At 39.4% G+C, this 23,239-nt stretch overlaps 1 protein-coding gene across 8 annotated transcripts in view; it reads left to right on the top strand.

Annotated features, from left to right (window-relative positions):
• Window positions 1-19,634, top strand: part of LOC123772569 (centrosomal protein of 192 kDa) — a 63,110-nt gene extending 43,476 nt beyond the window's left edge. For all 8 annotated transcript variants that reach the window (XM_045765831.2, XM_045765823.2, XM_069324255.1 and 5 more), the window contains 7 exons: window positions 163-331; window positions 3,700-3,815; window positions 5,527-5,737; window positions 12,679-12,819; window positions 13,443-13,651; window positions 16,698-16,911; window positions 17,993-19,634. In XM_045765831.2, the coding sequence (XP_045621787.2) occupies window positions 163-331; window positions 3,700-3,815; window positions 5,527-5,737; window positions 12,679-12,819; window positions 13,443-13,651; window positions 16,698-16,911; window positions 17,993-18,184 (1,252 nt within the window). In that variant the 3' untranslated portion in view covers window positions 18,185-19,634. The remainder of the gene's footprint in view (window positions 1-162; window positions 332-3,699; window positions 3,816-5,526; window positions 5,738-12,678; window positions 12,820-13,442; window positions 13,652-16,697; window positions 16,912-17,992) is intronic.
• Window positions 19,635-23,239: the final 3,605 nt, after the last annotated feature.

The following is a 23,239-nucleotide window of genomic DNA, read 5'->3' as shown; positions in this document are numbered from 1 at the left end:
GGCCCTCTGCAGTTACTTCCATTCTCATATATCTATCTATCTATCTATATATATATAATATAAATAAAATTATGCACTATGTATATATTTTTTATTACTGCTACTGTTTGCTTAATAGTTCCCTTAAGAGTTAAATCTAAATGTGTTCAATTTCTTTGCCAGACTTAAAAACAAGGAAGTGAAAATTCGCCGTGTCAATGATCCTACGCTACTGAAGATCCACTGGGATACAGATTACACTGGGAAAAAGGAGTTAAACGATGAAGATGACTGTCTCCCTCCTCAACCTGAAGATTCTACCATCTTCTTCAATTCATGTTCTAAGACCCAGGTGCTCTAAAATTCTTCAGCTATAATTATGACCTATCCGCTCTACTTAAGCTTTAGAGTCTCAAATCAAGATTTAGCTGCTCTTATTTATATTGAGGTAATCTGATTATTCAACTGTTATTCCTTTTTTTTTTTTTCAGCCTTGTAACCTCACACTCATATCTGGGGAGAAAATGTCACTCCCTCTTCTTCCCGATCTTCATCTCCTCATCCTCTTGTGAAAATGACCTGATTACACACATTTCACCAGTTTACAATCTACCATTCATATTACAGGCTTGAACCATCTTTGTATATCTCCTCAGTCATGGCATTCATCAACTTTTGCACTCAGCAGCTCATGACATTATCATTCCTTATCCTACCAGAGCCACAGATGTTGACACCAAGTAAAACGCAAAGCAATTTCACTAATACGACGGCATTAGTTGTATTTACCAACATTCAGGGTGTTAAAACATGCAAAACAAAGTCCAATTTGTAAGTGGTCTCCTAGTGAGGTAAATAGTGTTTGCAGCCCAAACCAAAACACAAAAAAATGACTGCTGCATTAGTGAAATGTGGATACTGGAATACAGTGTTTTCAGATGTGGGGGAGGGGGAAGCACAGGGTTATCTTGAGATGATTTCGGGGCTTTTTTTTAGTGTCCCGCGGCCCGGTCCTCGACCAGGCCTCCACCCCCAGGAAGCAGCCCGTGACAGCTGACTAACACCCAGGTACCTATTTTACTGCTAGGTAACAGGGGCATAGGGTGAAAGAAACTCTGCCCATTGTTTCTCGCCGGCGCCTGGGATCGAACCCAGGACCACAGGATCACAAGTCCAGTGTGCTGTCCGCTCGGCCGACCGGCTCCCTCCCTGACCGGTGGGGTCAGCTTGTACATCAAACACACACACATCTGCATTGAGCTGCTAAACACCACAAACAATATGGTGGAAATGCTCATAATCAAAATAGAAGTTCTAAATGTGGTTATTGTCCTTGTATATAAATCACTAGAAGGAAATACTCGGCAGCTTAAATACCAACTAACAAAAAAAAAAAAAAATAAAAGGTACTGCTTGGAAAATCTCGCAAACCCAGCCTTAGTCGTCATTCTGCTTGGCGACTTGAACGTGTGGCACCTAAAATGACAAAATACGTCAAATACAGTTCAGTTAAATCAGGGAGAATCCCAAGAAGCCATCAAAATGAAGTGATACACAAATAATCTCTTACAAATGCAAGACAGATTTGCCGTAAAGAAGCAAATGGTAGAACTAAATACAAAAGAAAATGCTCTAGACCTTACTTACAGTGGTAAACTGTTTAGGAACATAATGATTACAAATACATTTTTACATGTCAAATACATGACCTAATCGAAGTTTAGACAAGAACTAGCAGTAGACCTGTGCAGCCTGTCTCAGAGAATTCAGCAAATTCAATTGTAACAATAAACTGATTAACTGGGAACTAATAGACCAAGACCTCACAGAAATACACTGGGAAGAACTACTAGATGATACAAACCTAAATCAGTGCTTTGAGAGAATAGAAACTAACATTAGAGATATGCTCAAGTCATATACCAATAAGACAATAGAGAAAAATATGGAAATTTAAATTCCCTCTAGAAGCAAAATAAACAAATTGCATAAATCTAATGTTCCACCCTATCCCAAGATTGACATGGAAGGCTATGCAGAAGGGAAGGGAAGGGAACTATGAGGAGGAAGCGCCAAGCCATTGCGACTATATAGCCCAGGGAAGGGGTCAGGATAAGGATTTGGGATGGGACGGGGGAAAGGAAGGATACCAAACCACTTGGACGGTCGGTGATTGAACACCGACCTGCATGAAGCGAGACCGTCGCTCTACCGTTCAGCCCAAGTGGTTGGGCTGGACCACTTGGGCTGCATTTCTTAGTATGCAGAGAAATAGAAATACTGTACTTGAGCTAAAGCTAAAAGAATCATATAAAATCCAGGAGAGGCAAAGAAAGTAAAAGGCCTTCAGTGAAATAATGGAACCCCAAACACTTTTTCGCCTATGCAAAATTTAGAACAGAAACTTCATCTATTATTGGACCTCGTGTAGAAGAAGGGAGGTTATAGAACTTTCACAGATGATGACAAAGAAGTGATTGAAATACTGAAGGTACAGTGTAAATCTGTTTTCAGTTAACCCCTAATCATACTGAAGATTGATAATCAAACAAATTCATGAATGTGATACCAACATTATATCACATCAGATATTACCCTGACCACCAGGCTCAGATTTCTGGAATTCTATATTCATCAAGAATTGCTAAAAATGTCACAGGCCCTGAACATTATTTGGATGTGGAGACTCAATACAGGTGATATTCCTGACATACTTAAAGCAGTGGAGATCATACCAAGCCACAAAGTAGATAATAAAGCAGATGCAAAACTCTTATAGACTGATAGCACTAACATCACATCTCATAAAAAAATTTGAAAGAGTAATAGGAAGTAATTAGGAAGTACAATAACAAAACATGGAATTATAGCATGTACGTTAGCCTAGACAACATGGGGTCAGAACATGGCGCTCCTGCCTCTCTCGGCATTTAGGAGAACTTGAACATCATACATGCCCATCACACTCCAAAGTCTTCTATTAAGTTTGTTAAATGGTTTTCCTGGCCCATAACAGCCATTTCTGCTTTATAATATTTCTCTCATGTCTTCTCTACATGGTATCTCACCAAAAATATGTGATTGGCACTACCTTGTCCATTGCTGACCAGTTTCCTGGTAATTTCTTAGACTTTTCCAATTACTATCTTGCCATACACATTGCTCACTACACTCACTAGTACTCACTATAGTACTACAAATACTGGGAAGACGAGACACCATGAGCGTAGCTCTCATCCTGTAACTACACTTGGGTAATTACTTAGTAAATGAACGCCTTTGTAATTCTCACTACCATCTTCGTTCTTTATATTCTGGTAACAGTCATAGCTCTCTCCCAGTCCTCTTGCTTTAATGTTTACTTGTATTGTTTACTTGCATTTCTGAATAGCATAGGTTTGCATTACTGAAGTATGGAAGAGTGCTACATTTTTTTTTCTGCTTTTACAAAGCTTGTACATTTATGTTAAAATTGAAGTAAACAAATGCTCATCAGTAAAGTTCATGACGAAATGTAAATTTGAATTTATATATTGGTACAGTACTTGATAATTCATTGTGTGTATTATTTATATGACTTGTCGTTTATGTAGTTTCATGTTAAAAAGCCAATGAGGTTGCTGGTTCACTAGAACTTCATTAGCCAAGATATTAGATAATATGGTGATAAAATAAAATATTGTCATAGAATCATCACACTAGAAAATGTTTGTCTTTCAGATTCAGTTGTATGGAGAAAGTCGAGAACGTGAAGAGGCATCAAGCACTGTATTTGCATGTTTAGATGCTGATGACACCTTAAGCTCCGTGGCAGATATGACTGTTACTCATAGCAGGTAAATTTGAATTGATAAAAGGAACTGTTCTTGCAGTATGAGGACATTGGTAGTAATGATTATTACAGAATAATGGGGCAGTAAAATATTTGTAAAATAAGTGAAAGAAGTTGTGTTGGGGGAATTAATGATAAGGAGAAAAATGGGACATGTTTGAATTTGTGAGTAGATGATATAGAGATCATAATCGTTATTAAATTTAAACATTTCAAAGCACAAATCTTGTGTTCTGTAAGCAAAATTAAATTAAGACTTTTAGATTTTTTTATAAGTGTTAGTACTCTATTAAAAGAACATAACAATATTTTTCCTTGCTGATTATTTCTCAGCTCCTTCTCCTGAAGGATTGGACTGTCACTTCCTTGTTTGACCTGTAAACACACTTTTTGAGCGCTGGCTGACTTTGGCCTTTAGGTTGCGATTATAAGGTCCCTGTTCCAACCTACCTAGTGGACAACCTTTTCCTTCTCTTAGGGTTTTGGCTTGGCTTTTGCTGTACAGGGTATCAAAACATTAGGTGGGCTCTATCTTTGTTTTTCTTGGGCTGTGCTTCGTTGGCACCACAGGTGCATTATTTGTTCTAGCCCTTTCCCAAGTTGTGGGCACGTGACGGCTCCTTGTGCAGTTACAGTAGCAACTTTTTGGTTTTGGGCCTCAACTGCAGTATTTCATGGGTCTTGTGTTCACTTGGTTGTTCAAAGCTGCCAAAGAATGAGAAAAGATGTACTGTACAATTTCATAAGTAGATGTGTTAATGCTTGTTGACTTGCATTATTCTCGGTCCTTTTGCAAGACTCGTCTGCTCTGTGATATGTTCTCGCTGTCTCACGTTTGGTAATTTTTCTTCTGATTTACCTTATCCATGCCTGCTCTAGCTCAGGTCTACCTGTAGCTATCGTTTTTTTCGTGGATGGTGTCCCTGGACTTCCATGACTCATTCTGGCACGTCTTGTTTCTTCTGAGGTTCAGGAACGGGTTAGGGTGTGTTGTAGGGCTTCTGGCTTCCTGCCTTCAGGTTCTCCTTTTATGGTTCCTCAGTTTACCCAGGTTGGCCTGTTTCATTTTTTGCTCTTTATCCAGTGACTTCTTTTGTTTTGACCTTCCTTGATGACTGGCTTGTTTTGTCAGTCTATTCCATTTGTCTGGAATGTCCAGACAAATGGAATCGGCCAGTCCATTTGGCTGATCAGCCAGTCCATTTGTCTGCAAAGAAGGGTTTGTTCCATTACCAGCTTGGTTTGGGTTCCTGGTGTTCTGGAGATGGTCCCAGCTGGTTCTATCCTAGATTGACACATCTGAATCTAGGTCTGGTCTGGGCTTCTTGGTCAGCTTCCCTTTCCTTACTGGTGGCGGCTCTGCTATTCCTACAGGCTTGTCTCCATCTGGACTTGGAATATCCCCAGATTACTTGACGATTGATTGAGGGGTTGTGCAAGAACTTGAACTTGGTGCGCTGTTCCCCATGGACAGAGTTTGGCTCCAGGCATTGCTGAAGTTCCAAAATCGTTTTCCTTATCCCTTCCAAGTGCTATATAGTTGCAATGGCTTGCCACTTTCTCCTGATAATTACCTTGCCTTACTGTAGTCCATAGAACAATAGTTAATTGAAATGATGTATTTCAGATCGTAACAGTAACAGTTATAATGAAATGACTTTCTCACTATACAGTGTTTCTCATTTTCCTTATTTGCAATTTTTTATTTTTTTCAGACTAATGGAAGTTGATGGGCAAACAGTTCGTGGATGTACTATCCCTCCTGCTCCCAAGTCCAGTACTGTTTTGCAAGCAACTGCCAATACAGAGGCGGGGAAAAACTTTTCTTGGGATGTTTTCCCCCAAACATTATCCGTTGTAGCATCTGATGTATCTACGAATGTATTTTTTGTTGTCAATCTGAGCAATGTGCAACAGATGTTTGAGGTAAATGAAAACAGAATATCTGAGTTAGGGTGCATACGAGAAGTACTTTTACGAACAGTACGCTCGGTTGTACCCTAAGGGCATCTTTCCATAATTCCTAACTGAAAGTTTCCTGGTTTGATCCCCCAGGCAAGTCAACATGTTTGGGTGTGTTTCCTTGCAACCAGGTACTGAGTTTGCCAGCTATTAGGTATTGCATCCTAGGAGAGGTCAGTTACTGACTTAGTATGTCCTCAAAAAAACCAATCCTATTTCTTATTTACGACAATGGGGAACCAAACATGTAACTACAGTATTTTTTTTTTTTTTTTTGATCATACTGGTAGTAGGAAGATACAAAAACATTTGATTAATTCAAGGGTATAGATGTAAAAGTGGTTTAAACTGAACTTGAAAGTTTTCTCCTGAGTAACTTAACACAACAGCCCAGTCTTTACATATTCCACCTGAATCCTAAATTAAGAGCCCAACTCCAAAGCACCAGTGTGACATGGAAAGAAAGGTGGAAATGAAAATAGCTGAATGTATTGCTAAGAAAAGAGTTTTCCACATCCCCTCAAAGCTATGGTAGGTTAAATTTTAAGATAGCCCACTTGATTCTTCCTCAGGGCAGGTATCGATAGAAGCCAAATCTAACTTCAGTAGTTCTGGTTGGTTTCATCCCAGCTTCAGACTTGGCTGGGCCTCATTTGGGACTCTGTTGACTTTGCCCCGCCTGTAGTTTTATCAGCCTCAGGTGACTTCCCAATTTGGTAGAGCGGTTGTGCAGGATCCTAAACTTTGCCAGTGTGGGTTTCCTGCTGGGCAGGATTTGGCTCTTGAAATGGAAATGAGAATGCTCATTCCTAAGTGGAATGAGCATTCATTTAGGCCCCTTAACTCGACGTTTGGTTCATCCACAGCGCCAGTTCTCCTTACCAAAAATGGCCCACTAGATACTCGGATTAGTATTGGTTTCTCTGGTTCTGCCTCCTTTGCCACTCCTAGACTAGCAGGTTCAGGCCTTGCCCACCCTTTGTTAGCTCTTATGTCGCTGGCTTCCCTATTGTTTGATGTGCTCACAGACGTCTCGGCTCTGAGATGGGGCTTTATGACTAACACTCGCCAGGCTGCCTAAGGGCAGTGATTGGGTGTGTTCCTTCGGGTGCAAAGTATGGTGTGCATGTTTGCAGATGTGTAATATGCCCTACAAGGTACAGTGGTACCTCGGAATGCGATTGTCCCTGTATGCGAGGTTTTCGGAAGGCGAGGTGTATTTACTCCAAAAATTTGTCTCGGAAGGCGATGGTTACTTCGGGAGGCGAGTTTGGACGCGAGTTTGTTGATACGCGTACAGCCGACCTAGCGCGTGGTGGTTCGGCAATCGTCGCCCCTCTGCCCCGCTGCCCCTCAGTTTACCATTGTCTCGCGCTCAGTGACTACCCCCACATCAATTCTTGTCGCGGATTTTCAGTGTTTTGTTGGATTTTTGGTGATTTGTCTATACAATTTGTTATTATATATCTCACCATGAGTCCCAAGAAAGCCAGTGGTAAGGATAAAGGCCAGAAAGCTCATGTGAGGATGACAATAGAGGAGAAACAAGAGATCATTCGGAAGCATGAGAACGGTACACGTGTTGTTGAACTTTGTAGGCAGTACAAGAAAGCCACATCAACAATATGCACTATACTTAAGAAGAAAAATAAGATTATGAGTGCTAATGTGGCAAAAGGAGTAAGAACATTAACGGCACAAAGACCACAAATACTTGAAGAAGTGGAAAAGTTGTTATTAATTTGGATACACGACAAGGAGTTGAGGGGTGATAGTGTTTCGGAGGCCATGATTTGTGAGAAAGCCAGGGTGTTGCACGAAGACCTTCTAAAGAAGACCCCTGCAACGAGTGATGCAGATAAGAAAGAGTTTAAGGCAAGCAGGGGCTGGTTTGAAAAATTTAGAAAGAGAAGTGGTATCCATAGTGTTACAAGGCATGGGGAGGCAGCCAGCTCAGACAAACCAGCCGCTGGACGATTTATTGACGAATTTAAAGAGTTTGCAGAGGATGAGGGATACCTACCGCAACAAGTGTTTAATTGTGACGAAACAGGACTGTTTTGGAAAAGAATGCCTAAGAGGACATACATTACCAAGGAGGAAAAATCCTTGCCTGGACACAAGCCTATGAAAGATAGGTTTACGCTTGTGCTGTGTTCAAATGCGAGTGGCGATTTGAAAATTAAACCCTTGCTAATGTATCATTCTGAAAATCCAAGGGTTTTCAAACAGTATAATGTGCAGAAAACCCGTTTGTGTGTGATGTGGAAGTCTAATAAAAAAGCATGGGTCACTAGGCTTATTTTTTCGGAGTGGGTGAATGAAGTGCTGTGCCCTGCCATAGAAAAATATCTGCAGGAGAAACAATTGCCACTCAAAGCCGTGCTTCTCCTTGACAATGCTCCTGCTCATCCTCCAGGCTTGGAAGATGATTTGATGCCTCAATACAATAAATTCCTCAGTTAAATTCCTTCCTCCTAACACCACTCCTCTAATTCAGCCTATGGACCAGAAAATCATAGCGAATTTTAAGAAACTGTATGAAAGGGCACTTTTCCGGAAATGTTTTGAAGTGACTGAAGCCACAAACCTCACCCTCAAAGAGTTCTGGAGAGAGCATTTTAACATTTGTAGTGTTTTAAAACTCGTTGACAAAGCCTGGCAAGAAGTGACTCAAAGAACCCTGATCTCTGGCTGGAGAAAATTGTGGCCTGAAGGTGTGAGAGAACTAGACTTTGAGGGGTTTGAGCCTATAAATGATGCGCCTATTGTTGAGGAAATTGTTAGTCTAGGCCAGCAAATGGGCTTGGAATTGGATGGTGATGATGTGGAGGAGTTGGTGGAAGAACACAACGAAGAACTGACCACCGAAGAACTCCTAGCCCTTCAACAGGAACAGCAAGCCAACACAGCAGCGAATGATTCTGCAGTGGAGGAGGAGGTGGCAGCAGCACCAACAGCACCAGCGAGTGTCCCTTCTGCAGTAATTAAGAAGGTGTGTCAGATGTGGGAAGAGATTCAAACAACTATTGAACATACTCACCCAGACAAAGCTGTAGTAGGCCGTTGTCTTAATCTTTTCAATGACAATGTGATGCCTTACTACAGAGAGAGCTTGCGAAGAAGGGAAAAGCAAGCTTCCATGGACAAATTTGTGGTGAGGAAATCGAGCAGTGAGCCTCAACCAGGACCTAGTGGCACTCAGGTTAAACGTCCCAGGGAGAGCACACCAGAAAGGTCCTCACTGCCTGATGTGATTATGGAAGGGGACTCCCCTTCCAAACAGTAACTCCTCTCCTCCTCCCCCCTCCTCACCATCTTCCATACGCCTACAGCACTCGACAGCAAGGTAAGTAATAACTGGAACATAGTTTTGTAGGTTTATTTAGATGAATTAGGTAAATTAGGTATAAAAATTTAGTTTGATGTGGGGTTTTTGGGGTAGTCAGGAACGGATTAATTCATTTCCCTTTATTTCTTATGGGGAAATTAACTTCGGAATGCGAGTTTTCGGAAGGCTAGGCGTCTCCAGGAACGGATTAAACTCGCATTCTGAGGTATGCCTGTATTCGGCTTTCTTAAGGCTCTATGCTCCAGCTGCACTCTGACTTCTCTGGAGGTGGATGTTTTGTTTATTTACAGCCTTTTGCTTCTTTTTTTTGGTGAAGAATATGTTGGCTGGCTTCCAGAGGGGTCCTTTGGTGAATGATGTTTTGTTGGTTCAGCTGGGGGTGCATCAGTTGTGTCCAGTGGTGGCTCTTCACTTGTTACCTGTGGTCTACTGGTTCTGCCTCAGTTGTGACAGATTGTTGGTTGACCCTGTTTCTTAGGTTCCCTTTTCGAAGGTTTGCATTTCTCAGGTCCTCAGTGTTATTTAGTCTAGCCAGTCTACCCTTCGCATCATTATGTTCACAAATATGCTGCTTTGGCAGCAGTGTTCTTGAACATGTCCTGGACATATGTTAGCTAGGGGGTTTTGGCATTTGTAACAATGTTATAAAGTTAATATATCGTTATTCTTGGTCCCAGTCGGTCATGTTACTTTGAGCTGTCTCCCCCAGCCTGGGTTTTCTTCTTCGTCCTAGTGCCTGTCACCCGCTCCTCCCTGGTAAGTTCACTTTTTTGTTTTCTGTGGTAAGTTTCAGGGAACCACACCACCAGGTGGCTTCTCCAGAAATCCAGTGTTGAATGTAATGAAATGCCACTTGTCTGGTAGAGCCCTGGTGGCTTCCTCATTTCCCGCCCTTCCCTATAGGTTTGTCAGAGGTTGAGCATCGCCTCCGGGACTGACCAAGGGAGCCACCTGGGGATTGGGGGGGGGGGGCACTGGCTGCCTAGCAATGGAAATGAGTACTAACCAGTTTTGATCTAGTTTGAGTGAATTTTGTCCCATGTGAATGAATCCAAGTGCAACTCCATGTGGAGTTGTTTGCCGGTTTCGAGGGTTCCTTTTCTGTGAAACTCCAGCTTTGTGACTTTTTGGATGCTTTCCCAGTGGGATGGCAAATTGTTATTAACACTCTCTGCCTCTGTGAGGGGAGCAGGTTCTAGCTCTAATCCCCAGTAAACAAAGCAGAACCCCTCTGTCTGATGTGACCCATTTGAATGGAATAATCTTTGAGAGAGCTTCAAGGAGCCACTGGGGCTCGCCCAGAAAGAGGTGTTTCATTACATTCAACCTTGGGTGTTTTGTTTAGGTCTGAGTGAGTTAATTCAAGTAAAAAAAAATTATATTTATATATGCAAAACATGTTTAATGTATTAAAATATATTTAATTTAAAAGTATGAAATTTAAAAAAAAAATACAATTTGATTTAAAACTGATGTGTAAGGTACATTTTAATTGCGTTTTGTTGATCTAGCGAGAGAAGCTGAAAGTTGTTGTTTATTGTGTATGTTAATGTTTTCATTGTTTCTCTATATTTTATGCTGTATATTTTATGTAGACAAATTTTTATCATGGTGCTGTTCAGTTATGATTGATTCTTTGCTGTAATGGTGCTGTTTACAACCTTAAGGTAGCATCCCTGCATATGCTTCTGATGCTTATCAACAGTGTACATGGAGATGAGATGGACACTACCTCCTAGCTATTTGTCGGATGAATTTAAATCATTTGATGATCTAGTTCAATTTTGTATTAGCAGTTTAAGTCATGGGTGGGAGGTGGTGTCCATGATTACTTCCAGTACTGTACATTATATTTTGAGCCCCCATGCATTGTGAGAGTACACACCTTTGTTTCTTTGACAGTCATTATGTTTCCAACATCCACAAATGATATTTTACTTTATTTTTTTTCAGTTGAAGGAAGCTGCTCATGTCCATCTTATCTATTCCACTCATTATTCTGTACACCATGATCATGTTCCCTCTGGCCTTTCTTCTCAAGTTGCTTGCTTCAGTTACTTAATGTATTGTAATTTAGATCCTCACTTTTCCTCACATTTTGATAATCCTGTCGTAGATCTCTTCAGTTAGCCAGGAATGACTATAACATTAACAACAGTACATGCACAAATCACAATAATGTTATACATCAAATGAACAAATCCACAGGGGCTTTGATAAGGGTTCGAACCTAGGCGCGGGATGTTCCCAGATGCGCACTAGTCATTCTTCATAGGTTCGAACCCCTCATCAAGGCCCTTGTGGACATGTTAAATTAACAACAGTATTTTACCCCTCTCTCTCTCCTCTCCCAGGTGCTCCACCATTCTCGTCATGATTTTTTTCCTTTACTTTGGATGAAATTCATGTTTGTGATTGGCTTGTAGTTTTGTGCTCATCAACTACTTAAAATATTGGAACTGTATTTGCTTTTTTTTTTATTGCTGAGATTTTCAGTTTATAGTCTTTTGTTGAAAACTATTTAGGAGATATGAGTACAACCAAGGTAGCTTGATTCAGCTGTCTTGGCTAATTCCTTGTCTGGTCCTACTGTAGTTCATCTAATTCCACTAGGAGTCTTATTTTTATTCAGTGATTATAGTGCATCTATATCATTTGGGTACAGGCCCACTGGGGACATTCGGCCATTTGGGTACAGGCCCACTGGGGGGCACTCGGCCATTTGGGTACAGGCCCATTGGGTGCTCAACCATTTAGGTGTAGGCCCACTGGGGACTTTCAGTCATTGGGTAAAGGCCTACTGGGGGGTCACTTAGCCATATGGGTGCAGGCCCACTGGGGATCACTGTGCTGTTTGGGTGCAGGCCCACTGGGGATCACTGTGCTGTTTGGGTGCAGGCCCACTGGGGATCGCTGTGCCGTTTGGGTGCAGGCCCACTGAGGGTCGCTGTGCCGTTTGGGTGCAGGCCCACTGGGGGTTGCTGTGCCATTTAGGTGCAAGCCCATGGTGCATGGCTACACTGAAGTGATGTCACTTGCCGAGTTTCAAGTGCATGCTTTAGTTGCTGTAATAATTAATAGTTACCAATATAATTAACCCTTGCACTGCTCACCTATTTTCGGCAAAAATGTCTTGGTGCAATTGTCAAGGACATATTTTTGTTATTTTTACAAATGTTCAGGTAAATTTAATGTCAAAATGTTTCCAAAGTCAACTATTTCCATTTCAAAACACAAATAGTAATGAAAACATTAAAAAACATTAAAATATAGCCAAATTAAAAAACAAAGAGCACAACTCTCTGAGCGCCTAAAGGCGCTTTGCGCAGTGCAGTGGTTAACAAACCTTCTCTATTCTATCATTATATAATATACCCTTATCTATTTCTTTGCATTTTCCTGGAAGAAATTAAAAGAAAGTTGATTGTGGATGTTGTATTTTCTCATGATTACCAGGTGGTGAACACACACATACTATTTGATTATATAGTAATGAGGTTGAATGCTTCCTTGCTTACTGTGCTGTGGAATAATTGTGCAATTTTGTTATTAGGCCACGTCAAACTGTAGGTGGCTGGACATTGACCCTCGGGAAGCCATACTGCCGTGTCAGAGCTCGGTCAAAGTACTTGTTAAAATTATACCATCTCTTATGCCTCAACCACTCACTAAACCTGTGACGCAAACACTCAAGGTATGTTGAAGTTTAAGTGTGTATATATTTCTATTTGTCTTGACATTTGATGGTGGTGATTCTAAGATGACAGTAATAGAGCCCTTTTTAAATATTGCCACACCAGCCACTGCTGATAGTATGACAGTGAAAGAGTAATTATAATGTGACAAGTTAAAAATAACTGTGTGTGGTACAGTATACAGTACTTGTATATGGATATTTATTTTCAACCCATCCTTCTGAAGTGATAGTACTGTACTTATTTGGTCAAAAGTAACGATACATAATGATAGGCTACCAAAAAGTTCACTTTTTGTACTTTATTTTCTCTAGACTCTCAAAAATTAAAAGCTAAAAAATCAAAGTGAAACATTCTTGGGTCTAGTATAGCACACAAATGTACTACATTAGGCCTAACATTGCTAGGAGAGGTTAGGTTGTACTGCAGTTTCAAAAGTTCCCTGTTTGGCCTAATTCAATAATGCAAAACATCAGCTTTTTAGTGGTCTATCACTACATATTTATACTTTCCACCAAATACGTACTATAAGTATTATCATTTCAGGAGGATGGGTTAATATATAGTGTGTGTGTGTGTGTGTGTTAAAATATATAAATTAGAAGATTGTAATGGTCCACAGATCATGTGTGAAAATGAGAGTCGGTGTGCAAGCATTACCGTCCTGCCTGCTGAAGATGACGGCAGCAGTGATACACAGCCTGTGACCGTGGCAGCACAACATGGCTCAGCACTGCGCACACTGCCATCTAGGGTGCCATTCCCAGATAAAATGAAGTATATTGATCTTCAAGCTACTGAGCTTAGAATGCCCGCCATAAAATATCCCAGGTACTGGAGATTTGATTTTTAGTAATTACCAGCGTTGCATGCATCCATATCATATACTGTATAGTATAAATTTGCAATATTTTCAACTTTATCTGATTTAAAATGCTTTTGCTTTAATATTTATAACTTAAAAATACTATTATAAAAGTTACTTGGTATGCTATATCAGTTAAGTGTACAAAGAAATTTTTTTAATTTCAAATAGTATTTTATGGCTTTTTGAATCCTGATATGACTATGAAGTATGACAGCCTAACCCTGCATCACTTGTCTAATAGCAATAACTCTGTCAGTCAGGCCACCTACTATTTTTTATGTGTATTTTTAGACAGCCTGTTGGCTTCTCTCGGTGAAATTTGTCTGAAGGTAATGTTTTGTACAAGATATGTACATATCGACATTAATTATGGAATGTTCAAAAACATTTTAGGGGCAAAATTCTTGATTTAGGGGCAAATCAAGTAGGCAGAAAAATAACTTCATTGCCTACTTGACACATTTTCCAACACACTTAATGGCACCGATCATCACATCACATTTATTCACCAAATGCAAATTAATATTTGTAGCCCAGTCCTGCATTTGGTCTTATGATGCACTTTGCCACTGTTTACCACTTTACCAGTGAGGATGGTTGTATGCGTGCAGACCTCACACTTACCTTTCCACTTCATTGCAACATGTCTGTTTTGTGAACTTGTCATTCACCCGGTGATATTATTAGCTCAGTCAGTGGCATGTGTTTCCTTTTAGCCCTCATTAAAGCTGTCTGTGTAGAGTATGTGCCTCTTGTTCAGTAGAGGAGCCAAATGTTTTTTGCATCACTGCTTGTGAACCCCATGGAGATTGTTCTTGGAAATTTCAGTGTCCCTTGCAGGATATAGGATCATGTCAAAGCACATATCCTGTCTCACAATTGTACAGAACAAATAACTTAAGACTGAATCGGTGGCATTTAAATGGTATTTACTTCCTGAAAGTCACACACCCTGGCACAGAACCATATAATGAATTATCATAATGAAAGTGTAGGCACCTGGGGAGGAGGAACAGGTCCTGAGATATGTACAGTTCCTTTTTATTATAGGTGTGGATATAGCAGAGTCATTGTTTTAGTAATTCATGATGTGCTGCTTTTCATGTTTCATCAGAATGCATAAAGGCAGGAAAGTGTAAGTTTTCCCTCGCAGTTTCCTTCCAGTGATGCATATGGGAATTGGCTGGTAAATTCCCAATTGCAATTGTGTTGCTCACCTTGTTCGTTTCCCACCCAGTGTGTTACACTGGCGCCACATCAAAAAATGCTTGAAGTAATCCAGTTTGCAAGTTTCATCCTGAACAATATATTGTGGGGATATAACAATATGTATTTGAATAAGTTATGGCAGGAGTATTAGTTTCAAAATCACGACCAATATTCCACATAATGGTGGAGGGTGGTTGAAGAACTACCTGTACTGCATCTGAACCAGATGATTCAGTTGCAGTTCTACTAGGACCATGTAAGGAAGACAATGAAGCACTTTCCCTTCCTCTATCACCATGATGGCCACATACATTTAAACATGTAGATATTATACGGGGTTCATTAACAGGTGACTACTCGACATTGCTTGGGTGTACCAGCTGAGTGGTTGGACTCCACATGGCCAGTAGTGGTAGCCAGCCTCACTCCCCTCAGTACCTTAACCTGGCACATCATCATCACAAACACTAATATGATTGTGTTGGTGATGTGCATCATTATCTGGTACTAAATCCAGATAATGATGTACTATCATCTCTCTCTGCATGGCCTCATGACCAGCAGAATTATATGCAGGGCTACAATCACAGCCAACATTGGTGGACCTGCAGGCGTGTGTGTGTGTGTGTGTGTCGGGTAGCCTTGTCATCATGGGCTTGGCAACAGGATTGTGTGGTTCCTCACACTCACTTTGGGACTGTCAAAATCTGTCATTATCATTCATTTGTTCATCTGTATCACTATACACCACTTCAGAATCAATAACTTTATCACTCAGCTTGTGATGCTAGAACATTATTTTTCTTTGCTAGCGAGAATTGGTCGGCAGATGGGTGTGCAACAGCTATGGTAGCCATGGTGTTTATCTCGTAACTGATGGCCTGTGGCCCTCACAAATGCACCTTTATTTTTCAAGATGGTAGTCTGAATGGGTGCTTGACATACTGTAGACACAGCATGCATTTTTAATTTAATATGGCACTTGATGTCCTTACCTTGAGGTGCTTCCGGGGCTTAGCGTCCCCGCGGCCCGGTCGTCGACCAGGCCTCCTGGTTGCCGGACTGATCAACCAGGCTGTTGGACGCGGCTGCTCGCAGCCTGACGTATGAGTCACAGCCTGGTTGATCAGGTATCCTTTGGAGGTGCTTATGCAGTTCTCTCGTGAATACTGTGAGGGGTCGGCCAGTTATGCCCCTTATGTGTAGTGGAAGCGTGAACAGTCTCGGACCTCTGATGTTGATAGAGTTCTCTCTCAGAGTACCTGTTGTCACCCACAGATGACAGGAACATTGTCTGTCTATTGTTTGAGGATGACAGGAGCCATTTGAGGGGCTAAAGGTCATTGAACTTGGTTGAGAAATACTTGATTTGGGAACATATTGTTGGCAAATGGATTAAAGTCCATTGCATTCTAGGAATTTTATTTTACATAAATAGCTTTTGCTTATTGCAGTTAAAAAGTAAAATAAGCACACTCAGTATTTATAAGAGAAAATCATAAAATTCACTTGTCTTTGCTCTATTTCATTCAAAGCCAACACTTCATTTTCAATTTGTTACTATTACAGTATTTTTTAACTTGTGTATTGTAATACATACATTTTTCCAGACAAGTTCAGAAATGGAAAATCTGTTTGGTGACATTTACCCAGTCCTTGTCTGTCTCATTTGAGGAAGTCTGACTGACTAAAATGTCAAAATGAAACCTGAAATTTGGCAAATTGCCTACATGTGTGTATTGTACTTAGTAACATTATTATTATTAAATAATGTTTAGTCTGTCATTTGTATTGTTTCAGCACATCAGCAACAAACAGTGAGAGAACAAGAGCGAGCAGTAACGTCACCAGCACGGTTGGGAGCCAGGGTAGTGAGCGTGACCTGCGGCACATGGATAACACTGAGAGTCTAGTCCAGGTGGTGTCGGATACTATTACTTTCCCAGATACACCAGTAATGAGAGAAAATCATATGAAAGTGAAGCTGAGGAATTTGGACGGTGTTCTTCATGTTGTACGTATCTGTTGTTTCTTCACTCTTAACCTTACAGTAATAGTTATACATATTATTATTTGATTTGAGTTATTTGATTCAACATTCGACTAGATTTACTAGCTTTATACAACTGTTTAAATGCAGTGAGTTACATCTTGTAAAGTTTGAGCTTTGTGCCTCTAGCATGTCTGTGTAGTAACTGACTGGGAGCACTTTATTAATGGTTCAGATTATGCCACATCATTATACAGTAGTTGGTTGCTGGCAAACAGTGGATGAAAGTAATTATGTTTGCAACCATTCCTCACAATGATGACATTAGTACTTTCTTTAATGGTTTCTCTAATTCTTAAACTTAACCTAACCTAACCTAACCTAATTCTTAGTTAAAAGTATAATTTTCAGTCATTTGTCATGTACACTTTGGAGCTCAGTCTTTGTAAATCTGATATAGTTAATGGTGAAAAGGAGCTTGAAAGTAACGAGCCAGTACAAGTCAAGTTTTGTGCTTGAAAGTCAACTCTGAATTAATATTTGTCTGAATGCTGGATGCCTACTTCTAGGTTAATAAATTAATTAGAAAAGTATAGAAACATAAATAGGAAAGTGGGGAAGGAAAGATAGCCACATTATGAATGATTCGGTCTCCTGTTATAAATGAATTCCCTCGTTCAAAATGACCATATAAGCTCGGCAAGCTCTCCTCAAGCATATGTCATATACGTTTGCTTTGTATCCTTCCATAATGTTATATTATTCCTAATTCCATGTTGACTTCCATTTTTAACTGATTGCTGAGGAAGCCTATGCATTTTATAATGTTTTCATTGGTAGGTGCTGGCAACTACTGTACAGTACAGTACTGTATTTTCAGATAGCTTGATTTACATTTAGTGGCCCTTTTGTTATCGGTACAGTACTCCTGGCATAGTTATTAGGTACAATATTCGGCACTTTGAAGACAAAATATTTATAATGTGTTGTTTTGCATTTGAAACCTAAAATTTGACTTGTGAAAGAGGCATTCTAAGTGCTGTTAATACAAATAGAATTTTATTTTGTTTATTACCATTAATACAAATTTTTGTACAAATTTCAGGTCACGGCAGGTGTTATTAAAGGGCCCTTTGCAGTCCGTCACACTCAGTTCAACATCAAGCCTGATCATTATGTTAGTGTCCCTGTTTATTTTAGACCTCAAAAAATGGGGATGTTTTCAGGCCAACTTAAATTGGTTGTGCTGGAGGAGCAGAAAGCAATCTCGGTTCAGTTGTATGGGAGAGCAGTGTGATGAAATGTCATTGTATATTTAACCAAGGGAATTAATTATAATTTCTCCGGTTTCCATATAATACAGTATTTTGACTGTTGATGAACTCGAAATATACCTGCCCTAATTACTAGGGAAACGGTAACCCAATCTGTTGACTTGTAATCGGAGGAAGTTTTTCTGCTAGTGTGTTTTCTTCAATTTCTAAATTAATGGTTTACAAATATTGGTGCAAGCTTTGGCAGATGTCTTTGTTATGCAGTGTGCAAACTTTCATTACTGTGAACTGAACAGTGGTAGTTTTATGAATTAATGGTATTTTATACTTTTAGAGTATATTTTTTCTTTGAATCCATTTATGGTATTGATTTGGTACTGTAAAATATAGCTTGTACATTTTCAGCTACAGTTCATGAAAGTTTATGTAACTAATTAAATTTTGGGACTAGTATCCCAGTAATGCTCTTAACTAAATCACTTAAAATGTTTATACACCTCAAAGTAATGTGTAAATTTACATCAGGTCATTTTTGAGTAATTTTATGAATTATTGATTTTGTTTTATAAGAGGGCAAATTATCTTAAAAATCCACTTAAATATGAAATGAAACATTATATTGAAATTGTGCAGTTTATGTGGGTTTCTAGCCTTTTAAAGTACAGCAGGTGTATAGTATACAGTATAAGGAAACTATTAAGACTGGGCAATTTGACACCATGGTGACTGTAATAACTTATAATGCTTTCATATGTGCCTGATTGTAGGTCTTGCTTTCTGTGTGTCCCTTCGAGCAACTTGCCTCTAAATAAGATTGTTTGGCATTGTTTGTCTTTTTGCCCCTAGTATTGGCATCCTGAGTGATATTTAGGACTTTTGAATGTCCCGTGACACAGAGGCTATTGTCTTCCAGGGTTCGTGCCTTCATTTGATAAATATTTACTTGAATGTTCCTAAATCCAGTGCCTAGCCTGAGGCTGAGCTACTGCCATAATAATAATGATGATGATAATAAATACCCTTGAAAGGAAGCTTGGTATGCAAGTGTAGCACTGACAAATAGTGGTGGAACTTTGAACAGTTGTTGTTACAAAAATGAACTTGCACATTATGTACTTAAACACACTTATGTTGCGTACATGGCAAGGGTCGTTAAGTGCTGGGTGAAGGATGGGGAGGGTGGTGTATTTATAAGGCTATTTCATAATGTTTGTATAGTGAGACATGATGACATGAAAGACCTTTGTCACCCCCACCCCCATCCTGTTTATTCTCTCATGGTATATCTGTAAATAAATAATTTCCTAACTAGCTGTGATAATTTTAATGCTTATGTGGAAAATAAGTAAGTGTAACTGGACACTTCACATATTAACTGTATTTAATATTTATTAAATGTTAATAATTAAGAATGTGAGAAACTGAAAAAGATTAATGTCTTTAAGCCTGATGGTCGTGTTTTCTAATTTGTGGAATGTTAGCAATACTGTAATAGTTTTCCCTGGCTTGGTGCCTTCCTTTGATAATGTCATACATGCTTGCCCTCCAAAATAGCAGAAGAGACATTACAGTGTTTTGTGGAAGAGGCTGTATAGATCACTTTCACAACAAAAAAAGATTTGTTTAAAAATAAGTTTTAGATGTTTTTAAAGTACAGTATTGTATTTTTCAGATGAGAAATTCATGAAAGTGTGCTGGTTATGTTTGCTGGAGAGCAAAGGTAATACAGGGTTATTGTTGAAACTAACTTAGAGTAGATAGGCAAGACTGTACCACTATGTCATATTATATTTTAGTAATGAACAATGCCATTTACATACTGAGGATGTGTATTATTCCACATTTTTTTGTGTATCTTACAGTAGCTTATGTATATTCATCATGTATCCCTGACTAAATTGTGAGGTAATATTGTTAAAGATCATCTTGTCATGGTTGCCTGGAAGCCAGTACTACATAATAATAGTATCAAGCTTACATGGTGTGGCATTAATAACTTATTAATTCCATAGTGTTGTATTATATCATTAGCCCCTTAAACTGCTAAGAGATGTGCAAGACCTGCATCCAGGTGTGCATGGAAAAAAAGGTATGAAAAACCCACAAGAATCACATATAATGATATGAACACGAGAGGAAGTCACAAATAGCAATTGGAGCAGCGCAAGGGTTAATGCATGTTGTCAGTTGCTGGTATCGCTAATAGTTTTTTCCCGTTCCAGATTAATTACTTCATCGTTAATATTCATTAAGATAATATATTAATTTTTCATGGCCAAAACCAACCAGTAGAATTATTTGTTAAAGTTTTCAACATTATTTTTATTTTTTGACACTTGAATAATGTGGCAAATTTAAAGTGTTTGAAGCGGATTCTGAATGCCGATGTGATTTGAGGTCTTTGATATTGGGGTAGTGTTTAAATAGTGTCTCAAAGAATAAAACTTTTGCTATTTTAAATCTTGCTTGAATTTATAATTAGCTTGCAGGTGGTTTGAGAATTGTTAAGAAAGGCATAACCCTCAAGGCTTCAGTACTATTATTAGTTCACTAACTTTGTTATGGATTTAATAGTCTTTAATGCTCGCCTGCCTTTAAGAATCATGTACTTTATATTTTAAAATTGGATAAAAATGGATAATTAGTATTATAATTTATTCAACCTTTGTTATGTGTGTATAATTTTGAGTAACACCAGAAATGCAATATAAAAACCTTCATTTGTATTTTAAAATTTAATGGAAAATTTTCCAGTAGAAGGATAATGGAATTTTCTAATGATTGTGGTAAAAAAAAAATCACCATGGGAAATCTTGTCAGTAGCAGATAAATTCAATACTGTAATTGCATGGAGTGCTGAGTGATTGCACGACCCATTGTGGGTTTACAGTTAAAAGATGATAATTGTATGGACATCAAGGATTATAAAAATATACTTGCAACCAACATTTCCTGTACACATATGATGAACATAAACTTCCACCCAACCACTTGGGCTGGACGGTGGTGCAACGGTCTTACTTCATGCATGTCGGCGTTCAATCCCCGACCGTCCAAGTGGTTAGGCACCATTCCTCTACCCCCCATCCCATCCCCAAATCCTTATCCTGATCTTCTTGCAAGTGCTATATAATCATAATGGCATGATGCTTTCCCCTGATAATTCCCTTTCCTTAAATACAGTGGGAAGAGCCAAGGAATTATTGCCAACAGGAAGTCCTTAACCCCTTCTTACCTTGCGGTTACCTTGCGCTGATTTTGGGGCTCGACGTCCCCACGGCCCGGTCCTCGACCAGACCTTCTGGTTGCTGGACTGGTTAACCAGGCTGTTGGATGTGGCTGCTGGCAGCCTTACTTATAAATCACCACCTGGTTGATCAGGTATCCTTTGGAGGTGTTTATCAAGTTTTCTCTTGAACACTGAGGGGTCGGCCAGTTATGCCCCTTATGTGTAGTGGAAGCGCGTTGAGCAGTCTCGGGCCTCTGATGTTGGAGTTCTCTCTCAGGGTACCTGTTGCACCTCTGCTTTTCAATGGGGTATTCTGCACATCCTGCCATGCCTTCTGGTCTCATGTGGTGTTATTTCTGTGTGCAGGTTTGGGCCCAGCCCCTCTAATATTTTCCATATGTAAATTATTATGTATCTCTTCCACCTGCGCTCAAGAGAATATAGATTTAGGCATCTTAGTCGGTCCCAATAGTTTGGCCGTTTTACTGGGTGGATTCTAGCAGTAAAGTGTGGATAGTAAAGTAAAGGATCTCTGCATGCTCTCGAGGTCAGCAATTTCTCCAGCTTTGAAAGATGCTGTCATTGTGCAACAGTAATCCACTCTAGAGAGCACTAGCATCTTGAACAGTATCATCATTGGTATAGCATCTCTAGTTTGAAAGGTATCCAACCTGTCATTTTTCTTGCAGTTGTAATGGCTACTTTGTGTTCTTTAAAGAGTTCTTGCAACGTTCTGGGTGGAAAAATTCAGCTTTTGTTACATTTACCTGTACTAACGTTTCTGCACTTTCTAGAGTGATCGTATTTACATATTCTATTTGTTCTTCCCGATATCCCATGTTTATAGATACCCCATTTATAATATTGACAGGTTTTGGTTCCTTGTTTTGTTTCTTTTTGCCTTATCCTGGCACCTAGATCGCGCCCGACCCTGGTGCCAAGACCGCGCCCGATCCTGGTGCCGAGACCGCGACCGATCCCGGCATCAAGACAGTGTGCAACCCTGGTGCTGAGACCACACTCGGCTCTGGCATCGAGTCAGGTTCTACCTGGGTGTCATGGACAGTTTGTTTGAAAACATTTGAAATTTCTATGCAGGCATTTAGAAGTGATTCACTGTTCTCCGCAGTAGTTTTTTCCAGAATTGCGATCATCTTCAAAAAAGTAATACTATCCTTTTTGCAGAACCAGTGCAGATTTCATTAAAGTTGCCACCACTGATCTAGCAAATTAATCATTACAGTTTTTCTTATGAAAGGACAGACCTGTTTTCAAAAGTATTGAAAATCCTTTGTTTATTTATTTATTTATTTATTTATTTATTTACAGTATTTATTTATCCTGGGTAGTAGTGAGCATGCTGTGTGGTGGCATTCATTAGCAATACATTGTGGTAGGAGCCAGGACCAAACGACAAATATTTATTTTTGCATGAAACACTTTTTGGAAGTAAGGAGTCGACATGCATAAATAAGGGAACACAAAAAATATGTACAGTAAAGATCTTCATTTTGGTTCAAGTAAGTGTGTGTATATTAGCATGCTAGGATCAACAGAAGTGCTTAAACATTCAAAGAAAAAAAGACCTAGTGAGAATGTCCACTGCATTATGAATGAGTCTGTCAGGTGTGGAAGTAGTTGGTAGTGTTAAAAATTTGTTATAAATTATATGGAATATTCAGGATTTAATTCATCCTGTATATACAAAATTTGTTTTTGGAGAATAATGATGGGTGGCAAATGTCTGAAATACACTTTATTGGGAAATTGTCAACATAAAATGAATGGCATTTCATTATACACTGAACAGTATAAGTAAGGGGGGTGTTAAAATCCAGATACAGTACTT

Source organism: Procambarus clarkii, chromosome 14 (assembly GCF_040958095.1).
Source record: "Procambarus clarkii isolate CNS0578487 chromosome 14, FALCON_Pclarkii_2.0, whole genome shotgun sequence".
NCBI lineage: Eukaryota > Metazoa > Arthropoda > Malacostraca > Decapoda > Cambaridae > Procambarus > Procambarus clarkii.
The sequence above is the reverse complement of the archived record's forward strand: the minus strand, read 5'-3'. Positions and strand labels throughout refer to the sequence as shown.